The 15,421-nt window shown below is 39.3% G+C and overlaps 1 protein-coding gene across 2 annotated transcripts; it reads left to right on the forward strand.

Annotated features, from left to right (window-relative positions):
- Positions 1-71: 71 nt before the first annotated feature.
- On the forward strand, positions 72-12,749 carry GOLT1B (golgi transport 1B). Of its 2 annotated transcripts, XM_082279676.1 has the most exons (5): positions 72-186; positions 5,124-5,215; positions 6,929-7,107; positions 10,268-10,349; positions 11,708-12,749. In XM_082279676.1, the coding sequence occupies exons 1-5, from the start codon at positions 162-164 to the stop codon at positions 11,744-11,746; spliced, it is 417 nt and encodes a 138-aa protein (XP_082135802.1). In that variant the 5' UTR covers positions 72-161; the 3' UTR covers positions 11,747-12,749. The 2 variants fall into 2 exon arrangements, with proteins under 2 accessions (XP_082135802.1, XP_082135801.1); XM_082279675.1 differs by lacking the exon at positions 11,708-12,749 and having other exon boundaries at positions 10,268-10,840.
- Positions 12,750-15,421: the final 2,672 nt, after the last annotated feature.

Raw genomic sequence — 15,421 nt, forward strand, 5'->3', positions numbered from 1 at the left:
GCGATACAAGGCGGCTGCTGATTGGCGGCTGGCGTGACCAATCGGCGGGCGTCTCTCATCCGGCGGGGTGCGTGTTTCCGGAAGACGTGGCCGCCGCCGCTCCCGCTGGTCCCGCTCCCGCTCGTCCTGATCCCGGTCCTGCTCCCGGGCCCGCCGCCACCATGATCTCCCTGTCCGACACACAGAGTAAGCTCTGGCGCCGCTCCTGGGGGGGAAGCGGGGAGGGGCCGCCCGCTGCGGGGCTGGGGGCGTCGGGGGCAGGGGGTCCCAGGGTGGCCGGGCTCGCTGGGCCCGCACCCTTTGTCCGTGGCGGGGCCTCCCGGGAGCGGCCGAGCAGCGCCCGGCTGGGCCCCTGCGGACCGGCCGGAGCCAGCGGCGGGGTGGGAGCGGACAGGGGCGGGGGGCAGCTCTCACGGCCGCATCCCCGCAGTGGAAGGTGCGGCGGCCCGGTGCGGCGGTACCATGAACTGGCGGGGAGCACGGAAAGGGAAATGGGATGGAGAGCGATCCGGGAGCGCTCGGCAGGGTCCCTCGCCCTTAGGAGAGCTCTGTCACCAGCGCGGCCGGCTTTTGTCTGGGGCTTGGAGTGCTCAGTGTGCTGTGGTGTGGTGGGATCACAGAATGGTTTGGGTTGGAAGAGACCTTAAAGGTCATCGAGTTCCAACCCCGTGCCATGAGCAGGGACACCTTCCACCAGACCAGGTTGCTCACAGCCCCGTCCAACCTGGTCTTGAACACTTACAGGAATGGGGCATCCACAGCTTCTCTGGACAACCTGTTCCAGTGCCTGGCCACCCTTACGGGAAAAAATTTCTTTCTGATATCTAACCTAGCCCCTCTGTGGGTTTGTACCCATCGCACCTTGACTGATCACTATGAATGAATGAATGAAACCTGAGCGGTAAACAAAGTAACGCTTAGCTCGTATCCTCCCGTGTGCCTCCCTGTGGACGTCAGTGGTCTGGAACCACTTAATTTTCTGTAAATGGCTTTAAAAATACTTGTATGTGGCCATAGTTTTGTTTCCACTGAAGTACTTGGAAATAGAGATGAAAGAAATTGGTGCCAGATTTTTTTCAGTGGTGCCCAGCAACAAGATGAGGCGGAATGGCAGTAAACTAAAAGACAGAGCTTCACCTCAAGATGAGGAAGAGCTTCTTCCCATTGAGGGTGGCAGAGCCCTGGAAGAGCTGCCCGGGGAGGGCGTGGAGTCTCTCTTTCTGGAGACGTTCCAAACCCACCTGGACACATTCCTGTGTCACCTGCTGTAGGTGACCCTGCCTTGGCACGGGGGTTGGACTGGGTGATCTCCAGAGGTCCCTTCCAGCCCTAACAATTGTGATTCTGTGATAACAGCTTAAGCTGCAAGGTAAAGGACAACGTTGGGCCTTTGATTTAAATTACCATCTCATGTATGATGCATTTCTCTTATGATTGCCACAGAAGGATATGAGTCTGCCTGATAAGCACCACAGCATCAGTTATGGAGGATGGTATGAAAAATTTAGAAAAAAAAAAAGTTAAAATAACCAAGTTTGATAGCAGGTACTGGAAATTGAGGTATTGGAGAGCCAGTTAAGGCCAAGGATGAAGACAGGCAGCAGAGTCTAGCAGCATTCAGGGTCAATGATTTCTTGAGATATCCAGATATTGTGCTGCTACTGGAATGGAGTACTAACCCTTGGGGTTAATTTTTAGATTTCTGAATGTTTAAACCCTTATGGGCATTGGTTTTGCCTTTAACTTCCTGTCTGGAGTATTTGTTAAGCAGAAAAAGAAAAATCTCTTCAGAGAGAGACTCACTGTTTTTCTTTTCCTTAGTTCCTCATTTGGGACCTTCAGCTATTTCCACTGCTAAGACTGTTGGTTTTAAATGTCAGAGACAAGAGTAGTAAATAAAATACTGTGACATTTAGGGATTTTAAGGATTTGGGTTTTTTTTCAGTTTTTCTGAAATTCTGAAGATAGTTCATCAGATATTTTAAAACTCACGGCTGTCTGGAAAAATACAGAGTTAGCCAGAGAGTCACTGGTGGAGTAGTGTGATAAATACCTGGAGAGAACCACTGCATTGGTTGATGTTTGGAAAGTTAATTTTGCATCTGTAGTCTAGAAAATAATTTTAAGTGGTGCATTGAATGGTGTTATAAACCACCAGTAATTGCAAAAGAATGCACTTGGCTTTTCCCAAATTAAATTTTCAATACTGAAAAATACTGCTAGCAAAATAATAGTTATACATTGAGTATAAACTGTATTAGTTTTTGTCTTCTGGGAGCCTATAGCACACAATTCCTTTTTATTTTGCACTATATAGTGCACTATAAAAGACTGGGGATGTGCATTGTCTGCCTTAATCTTTCACTAGCAATGTATCTTAATTTTTAATCTTAATATCTACTAAGATGTTTTGACATAGTGCTGCAGCACTCGTGCACAGCTTATGGAATTTCTGGAGAAACATTGATGAAGGTTTGATCCCTTTTCTCAGGAAATCATAACCAGAATAAATGCAAGCTGGCTAGTGTGTGTTTCTGCATTTCTAGGCATTGATATGTTGTATTTGACTAATGTGGGAAAGCTCTTCTGGCAAAGGAGAAAGCATTTAAAAATAGTCTGCTCCCTCTATAAATATTCATAGTTTGTTGTTGAAAAGATTTTATACAAAATGCCAGCACTTTTTCTTTTCCTTCCTCTAAGAACAGTAGTTAAATATATTTCCAAATTCTGATATAAATCAAGTCAGTAACACCCTCTGCTGAGATATCAGCACCAGAGGATAATAGTCGTGGACCATTCATCTTCTTCCAGCAGTTATTTTGGGATAATGAGAATAATGTTCCTTTCTCTTTTTTCCCTTTCCCTCCACTAACCAGAGAATATGAGTGACTTCTGAAGTGAATCAGAATCCATTGTGGCAGAAGTGATTACAAACACGTTTCGGGTGATTAGAGAAGTGTCAGAGTGGTGATTGCAGCAGCTGTTGGGAGTTGGCCTCTGCCTCCTTGCCAGATCCATACCTTGTGCTGTGTCTGCGGGAGGAGTGAATACTCACTTCCCATGACTGCATATTTATCTTGCTGGCAGCTGGTAATTCCTCTGGAGTCCTGCCTCCCAAGTTTTTTCCCTCTGGAATACAGATTGTTTCTGCTCTTCTGAAGTAAAGAGTACTAGAGAAAAGGGCAGTTGCAATTGGTATATTGCCTTCAGTCAGCAGATCGATTGAGAATACAATTTGCAGTTCCATTTTTCATTGTGAACAAGTACAGAGAGTGCCTGTAGTAAATTGATTGTATTGAGTTACTTAGTGGTTTTAATTGTGGGGTGTTAAAATGCTCATAGTAACAGTTTAAAGTGGCAGGCAATACTACAGAACTACAGCTCTAACAGCATGTACTCTGCAGCCATGCTGAAAGCCAAGCCCTTACAGAAGTTTGGGGAGTGGCATGTTGCTGGAACAAATCTCTTTGAGTCGTTTTGAAATTTATTTCCAATAACTACTCGGAAACAGGCCTGAAACAGGCGTAGTTATCCTCCTTTACTCCCAAGCTCATCAAGTGACAACAAATGACCAACTACACCTACTAAGTGCAATTAAAATATATTGAGGTAGATCTGCCAACAGTAGCACTGAAAGCTGTGATTGTGGGTGTGGTTTTTTGTTTGTTTCAGGACAGGCTATGCAAAACTATTTGGAATTTCAAAATACACAGATATATATGGGCACATACTGGGCTGCCAGCCTGTCTGTAGTATTAGGGCTGGTTTTGCTAAGCTGTTTTTGTGTTCTATAGCTTTCTAAATTGTCTGGTCACAGGGAAAGCAGTAATAAATGCCTGTGTTTTTGCAGACGTGTTGCTGCTGTTCCTGGTTTTTCTCTCTCATTTAGTCTGTGTGAGAGTCAAAGGAAGGCTTTAGAGATTTAAAATTAAAAGCTGGATGTATTATTTCTAAGAGCAGTCTTCAAGATACTTTAGAGGCTGTTATCAAATGGTAGTTTTAATCATAGCTTGACATTTTTAGCCCGGTTTCTCATACAAACTTCCATCCTACTCTTGGCTTCCCAGTATTTCTTGAGCATCCTTTGCAGAACTCGAAGTTTATAGAATTACTTAGATTGGAGAAAAACCTTTAAGAGCATTGAGTCCAGCTGTTAACCCAGCACTACCCAGTCTACAATATAAGCAAATATATAAAGTACAAAAGATATTTTTTAAAAAATCTACAAATTAAGATCATAAAATGAAAAATTTCATAAAATGAAACTGCTATACAACACTGGCAGTCTAGAGATATTGTATCTATGTGTAATGTAAATCTATCATTTAATTATGAAAAATGAAATATTAAGCATGAAAAATATAATTGAACATTAATCCCTCAATATTTACTATCTAATAGTTTTGTGAAAACTGGCAGTTGTCTGGAGACCCAGGCTAGTGTCTGATAGCTGTCAGCACATGTGTAACTTGGAAAACTCTTTCAGGATTCATTCAAGTTGTGTTCCATCTGGAAACTGGGGAGAGTTGGACTGCTATGCAAGGTTATGGGCAATTGAACATGGGGTCTCAGGAGGATGGAGAGAACCAGGGTACTTACATTACTGTGCTAAAGATAATGGGATAAGTTCTGCAAGTTCCAGAATATTCTGAGTTGAAAAGGAAGGATCACAATGATCCACAAAGATCATTGAGTCCAGTTCTTCTGTGAATGACCCATAGGGGAATCAAACCCACGACCTTGGTGTTATTTGCACCGTGTACTGACCAACTGATCTAATCTGGAAAACAAAGTTTGATTTTCTCTTTGCAAAACAATCCTTTTCTCCATACTAGCAATTAATCAAAAGGGACGTATGTCTTTGCCGTATGTATGCATTGCTTTTGGTTGCATTCAATTTCAGTGTCTAGTTCCAAATACGGACTTTTTTGATAAACAGCTTCCAAAGATCTGTCTGTTGAAGTAATTGGTATCTACAAGATTTACAATATTTGTACACTCAGGGAAGTTTCTAAATTTAAAATGTCTTTAGATTGGATGTTCTAATTTTTTTCCCGATTTTTATGTATGACTTTATCTTGGTACCATGTTTTGTTACATGCCTGAATTTGCTTTTTTTCCAGAGATTGGAATGGGACTAACAGGCTTTGGAGTGTTTTTCCTCTTCTTTGGAATGATACTCTTCTTTGACAAAGCTCTTTTGGCTATTGGAAATGTAAGTGCCTTTTCTGCACTGCTTAGAATCAAGTATGTGATCTGTTAAAGATAAACTAAAAATAGAAGAGTATGTTGTCAGTTTGAAGCTGCATGACAAAGATTACTGTGGTGATTTGGTATAAAGGAGGAGTTGTGCTCAGTGATAGGAGTGATTCATTTTTCCTGATTGAGGTTAGAACAGCTCACACTGATGTGAATATCACCTTGGGTCAGGCCTGTGGGATGTTGGTAGACAAGAAGCAGCTTGTTCCACAGTTGTTGTGCTGCTGCAAATGTGATTTTTTGTGATCCTCTTAAGATAACTGTCAATTTAAGTATATATTTGGATTGCTAGCGAATGTAGCTTTGCAGTGCTGCATGAAGAAAGAAAGAAGTATGAATTGCTAACAGTTCTGGCTTTAGAAGAGCCAGACCCCCTTCATAAGGAGAGATTCAGTATCTTCAGCTTTTACCAAATCGAAGTTGTTGGTCAAAGCAGCACAGAAAATAAATCCTCGTCCTGGTACACGAAATTTCCAATCCAAATATAAAATGACAGGGTGTTTTCTGCATGTGATAATCTCTGTGTCTCTGCTGTTCTCAGCTTTGCCAGCCAGCCAAAGCACAGCCTCGTTGGTAGAGGTTCACCCCCTCAGGCTGATGCCTAAAAGTCTGCGGTCAAAACAGATCAGTTTCATTTTCAAATACTGAGATTCACTGAAGGAAAATACAAAATAGTGTATCTGAATTTGGGTGCATTAGTTGAAGCATTGTTATGAACCATCAAATCAAGTGTGCAGTGGAAGAGGGAAAAATTAAATAGTGCTTATTTTTTCTTTTCCTAATGTAAGGTGGAAATACGAGCTCCTGTTTAGGGAAAATGATGAAAACATAGGTAGGAAGAGACAATGACAGGCTATGTGGTAACCAAAGATAATGCAAGAAAAGGTACTGTATCCTTGCAGAGAGTTGTTTTTATTAAAAAAAAAGTTTTATCAGAAAGGGCAGGAGGTTTTAAGACAGTGATTAATTAAATACTGTACAAACTTAAACTTGAGTAAAATAATCTTGAGTAAAATCTGAGATGCCATCGCTTTCTGAGCAAAAATGTTACCAAGATGTGTGCTTACAAGCTGAAATAAGTATGAGTACTGTTGCTGCAGGACGCTAGAAGTAGTTGTAACTAGTTGAGACTAGTGTGATAGCTTTCAATCTATACTGGAACAAATAAACAGTAAAAAGGCTCTACACAGTAAAAAACAACTGTTCAGCTGTTTTCCTTCTCTGGTTTTGCACTATGAGTAGATCAGTACAAACTGTTGAAGATGTCAGTGGCACAGAACAGGTGCTTTTATGTGTGCTCTTAGTTTTCAGGAACCTTTGCTGTCAGTAGTACGAAGCTTCAGCACCACTTGTGGTAAAGACTGTATGTATGTGACAAGGCAGATACAACTGTTGTCAGCAGGTCTTTTGTCTTGAGTGTGTTTGGCAGTGACCACAAAGGATAGACTCTACTTTCAAGCAGTTGAGAGCTACAAGTGCTTTAAGATGGACCTTACAAAAGAAAATCAATAGTAAATTCATTCTCACCATCTGTCTTTTGGTATTAGAAGTTGTGCAAGAAAAGCAGTCTAATTTTTTAAAATATATATATATATGTATATGTTTACATGCTGTACTTGGGAACATAATTACCTATTTTCTTTCTTTGGTTTGTTTTTGTCTTTTCTAGGTTTTATTTGTGGCTGGCTTGTCTTTTGTTATTGGTTTAGAAAGAACATTCAGATTCTTCTTTCAAAAACACAAAATGAAAGCAACGGGCTTCTTTCTGGGTGGTGTGCTCATAGTTCTCATTGGTTGGCCTTTAATAGGAATGATCCTTGAAATTTATGGGTTCTTCCTATTGTTCAGGTAAGTCTTGTTTGAAAATAACTTTCTGTGTTGGTGTATCTAGGAATAAATGTGTTCATGTAGTGTTTCTGTGTTAGAGTTGACAAAGCAGCATCCTTTAAATGTTCATTTTTGTCAGATTTTATGTGAAATTGTTTATTTACAAGTTGGTAAGTATTTTTCCAAGACTCAAATCTGCTAATGTTTGTGAGGCATTTACCAAAGTGACTTTGATAATGTTGATGTCTAACCAAAGAATTGTAAAGCTTCAAAATATGTGGGAGCCCAAATTGTTAGCAGTGTGAAGTTTAAATATTTCCTCACAGAAAAGGGATACTTGGTACTTTTTTTGGTGGGGAGTTTGTTCCTTTCTTTAACAAACAGGGCAAAATATTTAGTTACTACCATCCTAGGTTTGTAACCTTACCATTTCATCATTATGGCAGCCCAGGGAAAAGATGTTTTCTGTCATGTTTCGTTACAATTGTGCCTTAGAGTCAGAACTGCTTGTTTGGGTTAGCAGTATCTTGACTGAGTTAAAGAAAAATGGAAATTCTAACTTTTTTAACAGCCATCTTGAAACATGTATAACTCTCACAGTGTGTCACTTAAGTTCTTTATAAATGCAACTGTAATAGTGAAAGAATTTGACTTGTTACAACCTGCACAGATATCTGTATTTTTATCTTTATTTCCATGGTTGAAGTTTCCATGCTTCCCTACAGAAAAAAGCAAAAAGTATGCAAAAATGTAGAAAGGGAGGCTTCTAGTTGTTCTTGGACTTCTGTCCCCATGCAGACTGTTTCACTAATGCTTATTGATCAAATTTCAGACCCTGAAGTGTTCAGCGAATGGCTAAATAATACTGTCCTGTTAATCAAAGTGAAACCACTGTTCTCCTGGAGCTCTTTTTGTACTCAGTAAAATCATATGTTAATCTGGTATTTAGTTCAGATAAAATGTTTATTTTTAAAAACAAATCTGAACTTGGCTCGTGCTGAAGACAGTGAAATTTCAGAAAATGTATTTTGTGGGTTTAATGTATTTCTTATTGTTCTACTCTGTGTTACTTTGAATTCTGTCACTGCAAGTGCTTTGATAATCACAGTATTTCACTGAATACATTGTCACTTCTTGTATGTAGTGCTTGGTTTAATCAGCCAGTACAGAGCAAGTAGAATGTGTTTCCAACAAAACACTCTCCTTTTAAAAGATCTCAGAAGAGTTATAATGTCTAAGCAGGTATGCTTATGGATTATCTAGTGGTGCTAGCAAGGTAAAATAATGTTGAGAGGTTTATAAAAGATCAATAGTTACCCCTAGGACAATCCCTTAGCCTGAAGGGTATCAACAAGGGATAGATAATTCCATCTGATGATCTGTTTTAATTTAAAGCGTCTGGAGACCAGTGGTTTGGACTGAATGATCTTAAATGTCTTTTCCATCCTTGATGATTCCGTGATTCTGTGACCATCTTTTCCAGTGCTTAATAGTTGATAGAATCTAAATCCCTTGCTTCAAGGTTGGCTAGTGACTACTTCAAGCAAAGCTTTTTGTTTTGCTTCAATCTTGTTGACTTCAACCATCATCGTGTTGTCTGCAACTTGCTCCTTTCTGCAGAAGTTAGAAATGAAGTCTTTCTTCAAGCATCATTTTATACTGTTCCTCAGTATCTTGCTGCTTGGTTGCATAGCAGAAAAATGACCTGGCTATTGTGGGACAGTTGTTGTAATCTAAGGTGCTTTTGGAGCCTTGTTCGGATTATAGGTGTGCAGAGTTATGGCTGACGATATTATCCCTGCTGTACTGACTGTTCTTTATTCTTGCATACAGCAGTTGTTTTAATCTGTTACAAGTGGTTTGCCCTGCATCACAATTTACTGGACTACTGAAATGATCCGGTTTCTAAAAAAAGAAATCTCAAAAAACCCCCTTATTGGTATGGATATTACCTAGCAAATAGTTCTTAGCAGTGTGGTGAAGAGGATGATGACTTGTGAAACTTCATTGTTTCGCTGTGGCTGAGGCCTCTTTGAATGTTAATCCTTATTCCATGCAGGGAATGTTCAACACGAGATCGCTGGGAATGCCACCAGCTGGCTGCAAACAGCTGAGATACTGCCACAGAAAATTTGTTTTTCTGCTGCAGAGATTAAGTGGGCAGTGCAAGGGCTACACCATAGCAGCTATGCCAGGCAACATCCCTAGGGTCATGATTCAAACTGATGCCATGATGATTTTTTGCCTTTTCTTTTATACCCCTTTTATACCTCTTTACAACTTCTGTATTCTTGGTGGTTTTTGGCCTACATTCTTGGGCTTGTTTGTCAAGCTGAGAGACTAAACGTTTTAGAAGCTTCGTAGTTAGGGATCAGTGTGCCCCAGACCCCAAGGTCCTCTCCAGAACACATTTTGTAAACTAAGATAGAATCAACCAAGGGAAGGTTTCTTGGGGAGGGGGGCTCATTCAAGCTTCTCATTGGGGAATCTTTGATAGATTTGCTAATTAGTAACACCTATAATGTTATACCCGATCTTTTGGGGTGGGCATTTTGCGGGGTGCATTTCAGTGCATTCGACCTGGATGTGTGTACCTAAGGATCCTTAAAATAAATACCAAGGTAAAATCCCTTTTCCCCTTCTAACCGTGTTTGACTCTTGATTTTAAGACCAGGAAAAGGCATCAAAACTGCTGACTTAAATTTGGGAAATAAATGAATACACAACTCTGTCATGCTCCATTTTCTTTAGTTAATGTAAAGAGTACCATACATGGTTTTAATTACTCAGAACTAACTTCACCTGTTTCTACAGTGGGTCTTGAATGTACTTTCTATAATACAGAGTAATTATCTCAAAATATATATGCTAGTTTTGAGAAATCAGTTTTGCTGACTAAGTTGGGTATTCTCACCTGAATTACTTTTTGATGAGCTGACTGAGAGTTGCCAGCTACAAAGAAAATTAAATCCATTTAAAAATACACCATTTCTTTCCTGTTTTTTTCCTTTCTCTGCTGAATGTGTGTTGATATATTTGGTAAACAAGAGCGCTGCTAACAAGTTGCAAGATTTTATGTTATCTTGGTTTAAAAATTACCTGCTATTTTTTTCATGCTATGGCAATATGAGAAAAAATTAATTATAAAAACTAATGCAATCTTCTGATATCTTACCTAAAGGGGGTTCTTTCCTGTGGTGGTTGGCTTTATTAGAAGAGTTCCAGTTCTTGGATATCTCTTGAATTTACCTGGTATAAGCTCGGTAAGTTTGGTATTTCATGCAACAATTGAAGCTTGTTCTGGTTTTTATTCCACTGATTAGCACTAGTTGAAATGCATCAAAAATAAAGCAAATATTACTTCGGAGCAATGACTTCAAGCACATTCCTGTACAGTTCTTGCACCGTACACATCACATTCATTCCCAGGGAGAGACTTGTAGGTGTAAAAGGAACAAAAGGACACGTTTGCAGAAGCTGCCCCTGCTCACGGGTAGTGAAGTGGGAAGAGCCCTGCATTGTGACTGGAAATGCTGGATTTCTTCCTGCTTCGCTGTTGGCCCTGGGTGACCAGATAGGTAAATTCTGCCACTGCCCTGGGCCTCTTCTCCTGTCTGTACAATGAGGAGGATACCATTCGTGGTGCAGTATTTGGGTGGACTTAAGAAAAGTGGCCTGTAAAAGCAAACAGTGGAATTCAATATTAAGTTGCAGTTTGTATGGTGAACCCAGAAACTCTCATGATGCATAGTCATTCATCAGACATATTTATTAAGGTCCACTGCACCAGGGTACATCTTTTTATTACTAAGATTTGTATTTTTTCAAATGGAGTCTTCCATTTTTTTAACCAAATGGCCAGGGATTTGAAGACAATTAACAGGTACCAGTAACATGCTAATCCAGGGTATTTCAGTCAACTACTTTTACTGTGCTAATTTTGGTATGTATTTTTAACACAAGCATTTGTAATACTCGTTTTGAAAGTAACAGTTTAAATAACTACTACTAAAAATTAATAGTGTGAATAACTTAGATACATACAGGCTGTTTTTTAAAAATGAGTGTTCCAGATCATCTGTTCCAATCTCACAGTTAGGCCAAGCTATGGCTCATAATTCACGATCAATTGAATGTTTCATTTGTCAATTGATCTTAAATCATATTTAGTTTGATCATAATGGGGTTAAATCTTATTTTTAAAAGATAATTGTTAATGTTTTGTTCAAAGCCTACGTAGGCTCAGAAGAGAATCCACAGTAATGGTCAGTTGAAATATCTTCCTTGGTCTACTAATGCATGTGTGGCTGAGATTGTATTGTTTTGTTTTAACCATTAAGCTGGCAGTGTTATCTGCATTCTTCTATTTCCTTTCTCATTCTGTTGCATCTTCATGTTGCACTGTTAATGTCTATATGAGAAAAACATGTCATGCAGAAACACAATTGCAATTGTAAGAATTTTGGTTTTCACAAACCTAAACCATGAGACCTTGGTGAGTACTACTTGACTCTCATTTCCAGTCACATACTAACTGTGTAAGTAGCAAGCAGTATTTGAGAGTAGCTTCACTGTATATAAATATCATCAGCTTAAAACCTTTTTGTCTCCTTTTCCACAGCTTGTAGATAAAGTTGGAGAAAGCAACAACATGGTATAATGATGAGAGGGTGGAAGACTGATCTAAACTTTTACTGTATTATTTATAAAATCCCTTTGAAGAATACTCAGCACAAAGATTAAGTTGTGTACAAAGGAAAAAGCTTGTTACATTCTTTACATAACAGTTTAATTTAAAATGTATAGTCAACAATATACATTAGAAAAGAAGCTCGGCAAGTATGCTTCTAGGAAAGTAACTCCAGAGTTCAGGAAGCAAACTGAAGAGGGGAAAGTCATGGAATAACCCATGTTACAACTGTTCAAGACTATTTTTGTTGGTTTTGGAAAACATGCTAGAGGCAATGAGCCCTTGTGGAATTAACAGTGCCTGTCCTTTACCTCCTTATTTTGAAGGTGCAGTAGAGCGAACAGGCCTACATTTTTAAGGGTGACCCAAATTTACCCAATCCTCTGCTTGCTATCCTCAGAGTGCAAAAAATCAAACAGGAAACTTCTTGTGTAACAAGAGATGCATCTTTGCATGAAGGTTAAGATGACTATTCATCTATAAGCGTCAATAAAAAGGAAACCCTACACAGTTCTGTTGTAAACATTTTTGTAAATATCTGGCTGAAATACAGCATTGTTATCTTAGTGTTTCAAAGCCAAATGTTAGTTGATTGTATTTGCCTTCCATTTTGGAATATGCAAAAGGTCAATCTTTAATAACTTTGGTCTTAAATGTTGGTTCTGAACATGTAGAGCTCAATGGGGAACTCTGGAAGCTGACTGGCAGTCCTTCCAGGTTGTTCTCCTTGAGCCATGTTACATGTGCATCCAGATGAGAATGTAGCCCCTTGTCACTAACATGAAAACTTCGTGAAATACGCTTAGTTCACAAAAAAATGCATTAGGTTGAGGTGCTGATGTGAACCCTGTGAAATGTAACTTATCAGAATTTTGAGCTTTGTTTTTAAACAGTTTGAAACTAAGCTTTCTTTGTTTACTCTGGAACTACAAATTGACTTTTATTTTTTACGGTAATAAAATGGAAACTTAAAGTTCTGTGTACGTGAGTCTCTGGGGAGAAAACTGAGTGTCTGGAGCTGACTAAAGATCAAGTGCCAATCTCCATGTGTTTGTAACTTGTTACTGGGTTATCTGGTTATCTTCAAACAATTTTTCTTGGTTACAGAAACAGCTTTGTTGTTACAGAGGATTCTTGGCTAACCTGGAATAAATGTCCCCCCCTAAAGCATGGGTCACGTTTCTGCTTCTCATGGAATGTTAAACATTGTGCACTTTCAATAGTCCTAGTTACAGTGTCCTCACCTAACAAACCGGGCTCATTCAGAGAATTGTGTTTGTGCAGGGCAGGGGGGGAGGGTGGTTCTGTTGTGTTTCACTTTCTTTTCCCTTTCATGTAATCCTGAACCAATTACTCAATGTAGTATTAAAAGTAGCTATCCAGCCTAAAGGTCTAATGACTGGGGGGAGGGGGGGGGGGGTGTTTGTTTTGTTTTGTTTTTTTCCTTATTATGCAGTTAAAATTGGAATTTTCCAAAATAAATTTTAAGTTAAAAGAATCCTTATGTATCAACCCTTTTGAAAGTTGCTTTGAAGTTTATTTGTATAAAACATGGGGTTTTTTCATTGCAAATGTTAGCCACAATCTGCTATCATAAATACTTAATTTGCTTTCTTCTACAAGAGGCACAGAATTATTCAGAAAAAACCCCTGTTATTTTATAATTAATAACATCTGAAAAATAAGTGGGTTTATTATACAAATGACCAAAAATGGCTATATTTGCTTGATGGCATGTGCATTACAGTTTACAGACAGGAGTAAATATGACTTGTGGGCTCTACCTCAAGAGATAAACCATTTTGATAACCCAATTTTAACTGCTCCTATAGCTCTGTTGAGTGTTACAGTGACTAGAGAATAACACTACAGCAGCTTAGCCAACTCGTCCTGTTTTCTGTGGTAGGGCACTAGTCTGTGCTGTGGGAACCAAGTGCTGTCTAAAGCAGACAGTGTTCATCACTTACCTTAGAAATCAGCTAGGTTTTCATTCTTCTGAATGAAGGTTTTCATTCTTCTCTCTTGAAAAATAATGCGATAGGAAAGGTGGATTGTACCACATGACTGTGATTTCTGGCTGCAGCAACTTACTTGGTAAGCTGAAGTACCTTCATCAACAAGAAAGCTGATGATGTCTTTTGGAGGTGGTTAATGTGTTGCTGTGGATGATCTTTTGCCTCTCTGAAAAGTTGGGGTATAGGCAGGTCATCTCATTTATATTTAATTCATTCTTTTTAATCAAAAGTCAATTTTTTGTCACATGTGAACTGTTGTGAAAAGCATCAGAGGGAACAGAATTGTATGTTGAATTTAGCATAGTCTACCCCTCAAGGTAATCTTGTCTTTGAGATGGTTTTGCCAAGATAAATGTGGGTGGCAGCAAAGGTCAAAACAACTTAGCCTTAAAGTGTTTCTGTCCTTGTAAAAATATCTCTAACAGAAACATTCTTGGAATGTTTTCCCCTTTTAAATGTAATTTATAATTGCTGCTTTAAAACTCGTAAGGATGGATCTTACTCTGAGAAAATGAATACTGTAAATATCCTTGTCATATCTTGAATAAATGGGTTCCTTTTTTATAATTTGTCTTTGTGTCTTTGTCTGCACATTTTAAGAAAGTCTATTGACAAGTTTTCCTTTCCAGAGGGTCAGGAGTACAAGCTGTTACTGCTTGGCTGTTTTACACTGTTGTGGCTTTTACAGTAAGTAGGGGCTTGGATTAATGTTAAATGGAAAGGTTTCCTCCCTTTTTTACAACAAATCTTTTACATAAGCATCCCCTTAGTTTTTCAAGTTCCAGTTTTGAGCACAGCACAACAAAACATGAAATTTCAGTTACTTGGGAAACTACCTCCTTTTTTTTTCTGAGGAAATAACTGTGAAACTTCAGGAGAGAAAGAGCATGTGTCTAGATCTTGGAGCAGGTTTTTAGTCTAGTTCAAGTATATGACCATGAGTCCCCTGTGTCCTAGAGAGTGGCCTGATAAGCAGGTTTACCATTCAGTGGTGCTCTGCAAGCTTGTAGCCCATTGTTGAGGATTTTCACAGAGGGAGTAGAGCAGCAAAGCAAAGCTTTTAACTGGTTGTTGAGGTGTTGGTGCTATGTACCGGTTGGTACCCTAAAAACTTAATTTGACCATAGTTCCAGCCTCTCAACTAACTTTGACCAAAGTTGCTTGTATAGTAAGGATTCCAAAGAACTGGCACTTCCTAATTCAAGAGGAAAAAACCCCACAGCAATGTTTGGTTCCATTTGTTAAACTATAAGAGGTATAATTTTAAATCTGTATCTAGCTCCTGGCCAGTTACTTTCAGTGACTAGTTGCCATTCATTAACCACGAATACTTTGGCTTTGTTACTGCTCACAATGTGGTACCATACGCAGTTTAGAGTCTGTCAAAAGCAGTGTAAAGAAAGGAATCCTGTCCCTGTGGCAGATGTCAAAATCAAGGTTGTATGGGATTACTTTAAAGTGTTTACTCTCCAGATTTCAAGGCACAGATTCATCTCCTTGTTGCCTTTCTGGATCATTGATTATCAGTCAGGCTGGAGAGTAGAGTCCACATCCCTAAACCAAACGTCTATCTCCCAGCTGTCTCTTCAGAGGTCACTGCTAGCCCTTGGACTCCCATCTCTGCTTCTCT

This window comes from Coloeus monedula (genome assembly GCF_965178545.1).
Source record: "Coloeus monedula genome assembly, chromosome: 4".
Taxonomy (NCBI): Eukaryota; Metazoa; Chordata; class Aves; order Passeriformes; family Corvidae; genus Coloeus; species Coloeus monedula.

What these genes read in the sequence shown, in the direction of transcription:
- GOLT1B (XM_082279675.1), top strand. Translation starts at nt 162, where the DNA reads ATGATCTCCCTGTCCGACACACAGA. An exon ending in CTCTTTTGGCTATTGGAAAT is followed by an intron (nt 5,216 to 6,928) that starts GTAAGTGCCTTT and finishes TGTCTTTTCTAG; the next exon opens with GTTTTATTTGTGGCTGGCTT. An exon ending in GGGTTCTTCCTATTGTTCAG is followed by an intron (nt 7,108 to 10,267) that starts GTAAGTCTTGTT and finishes TCTTACCTAAAG; the next exon opens with GGGGTTCTTTCCTGTGGTGG.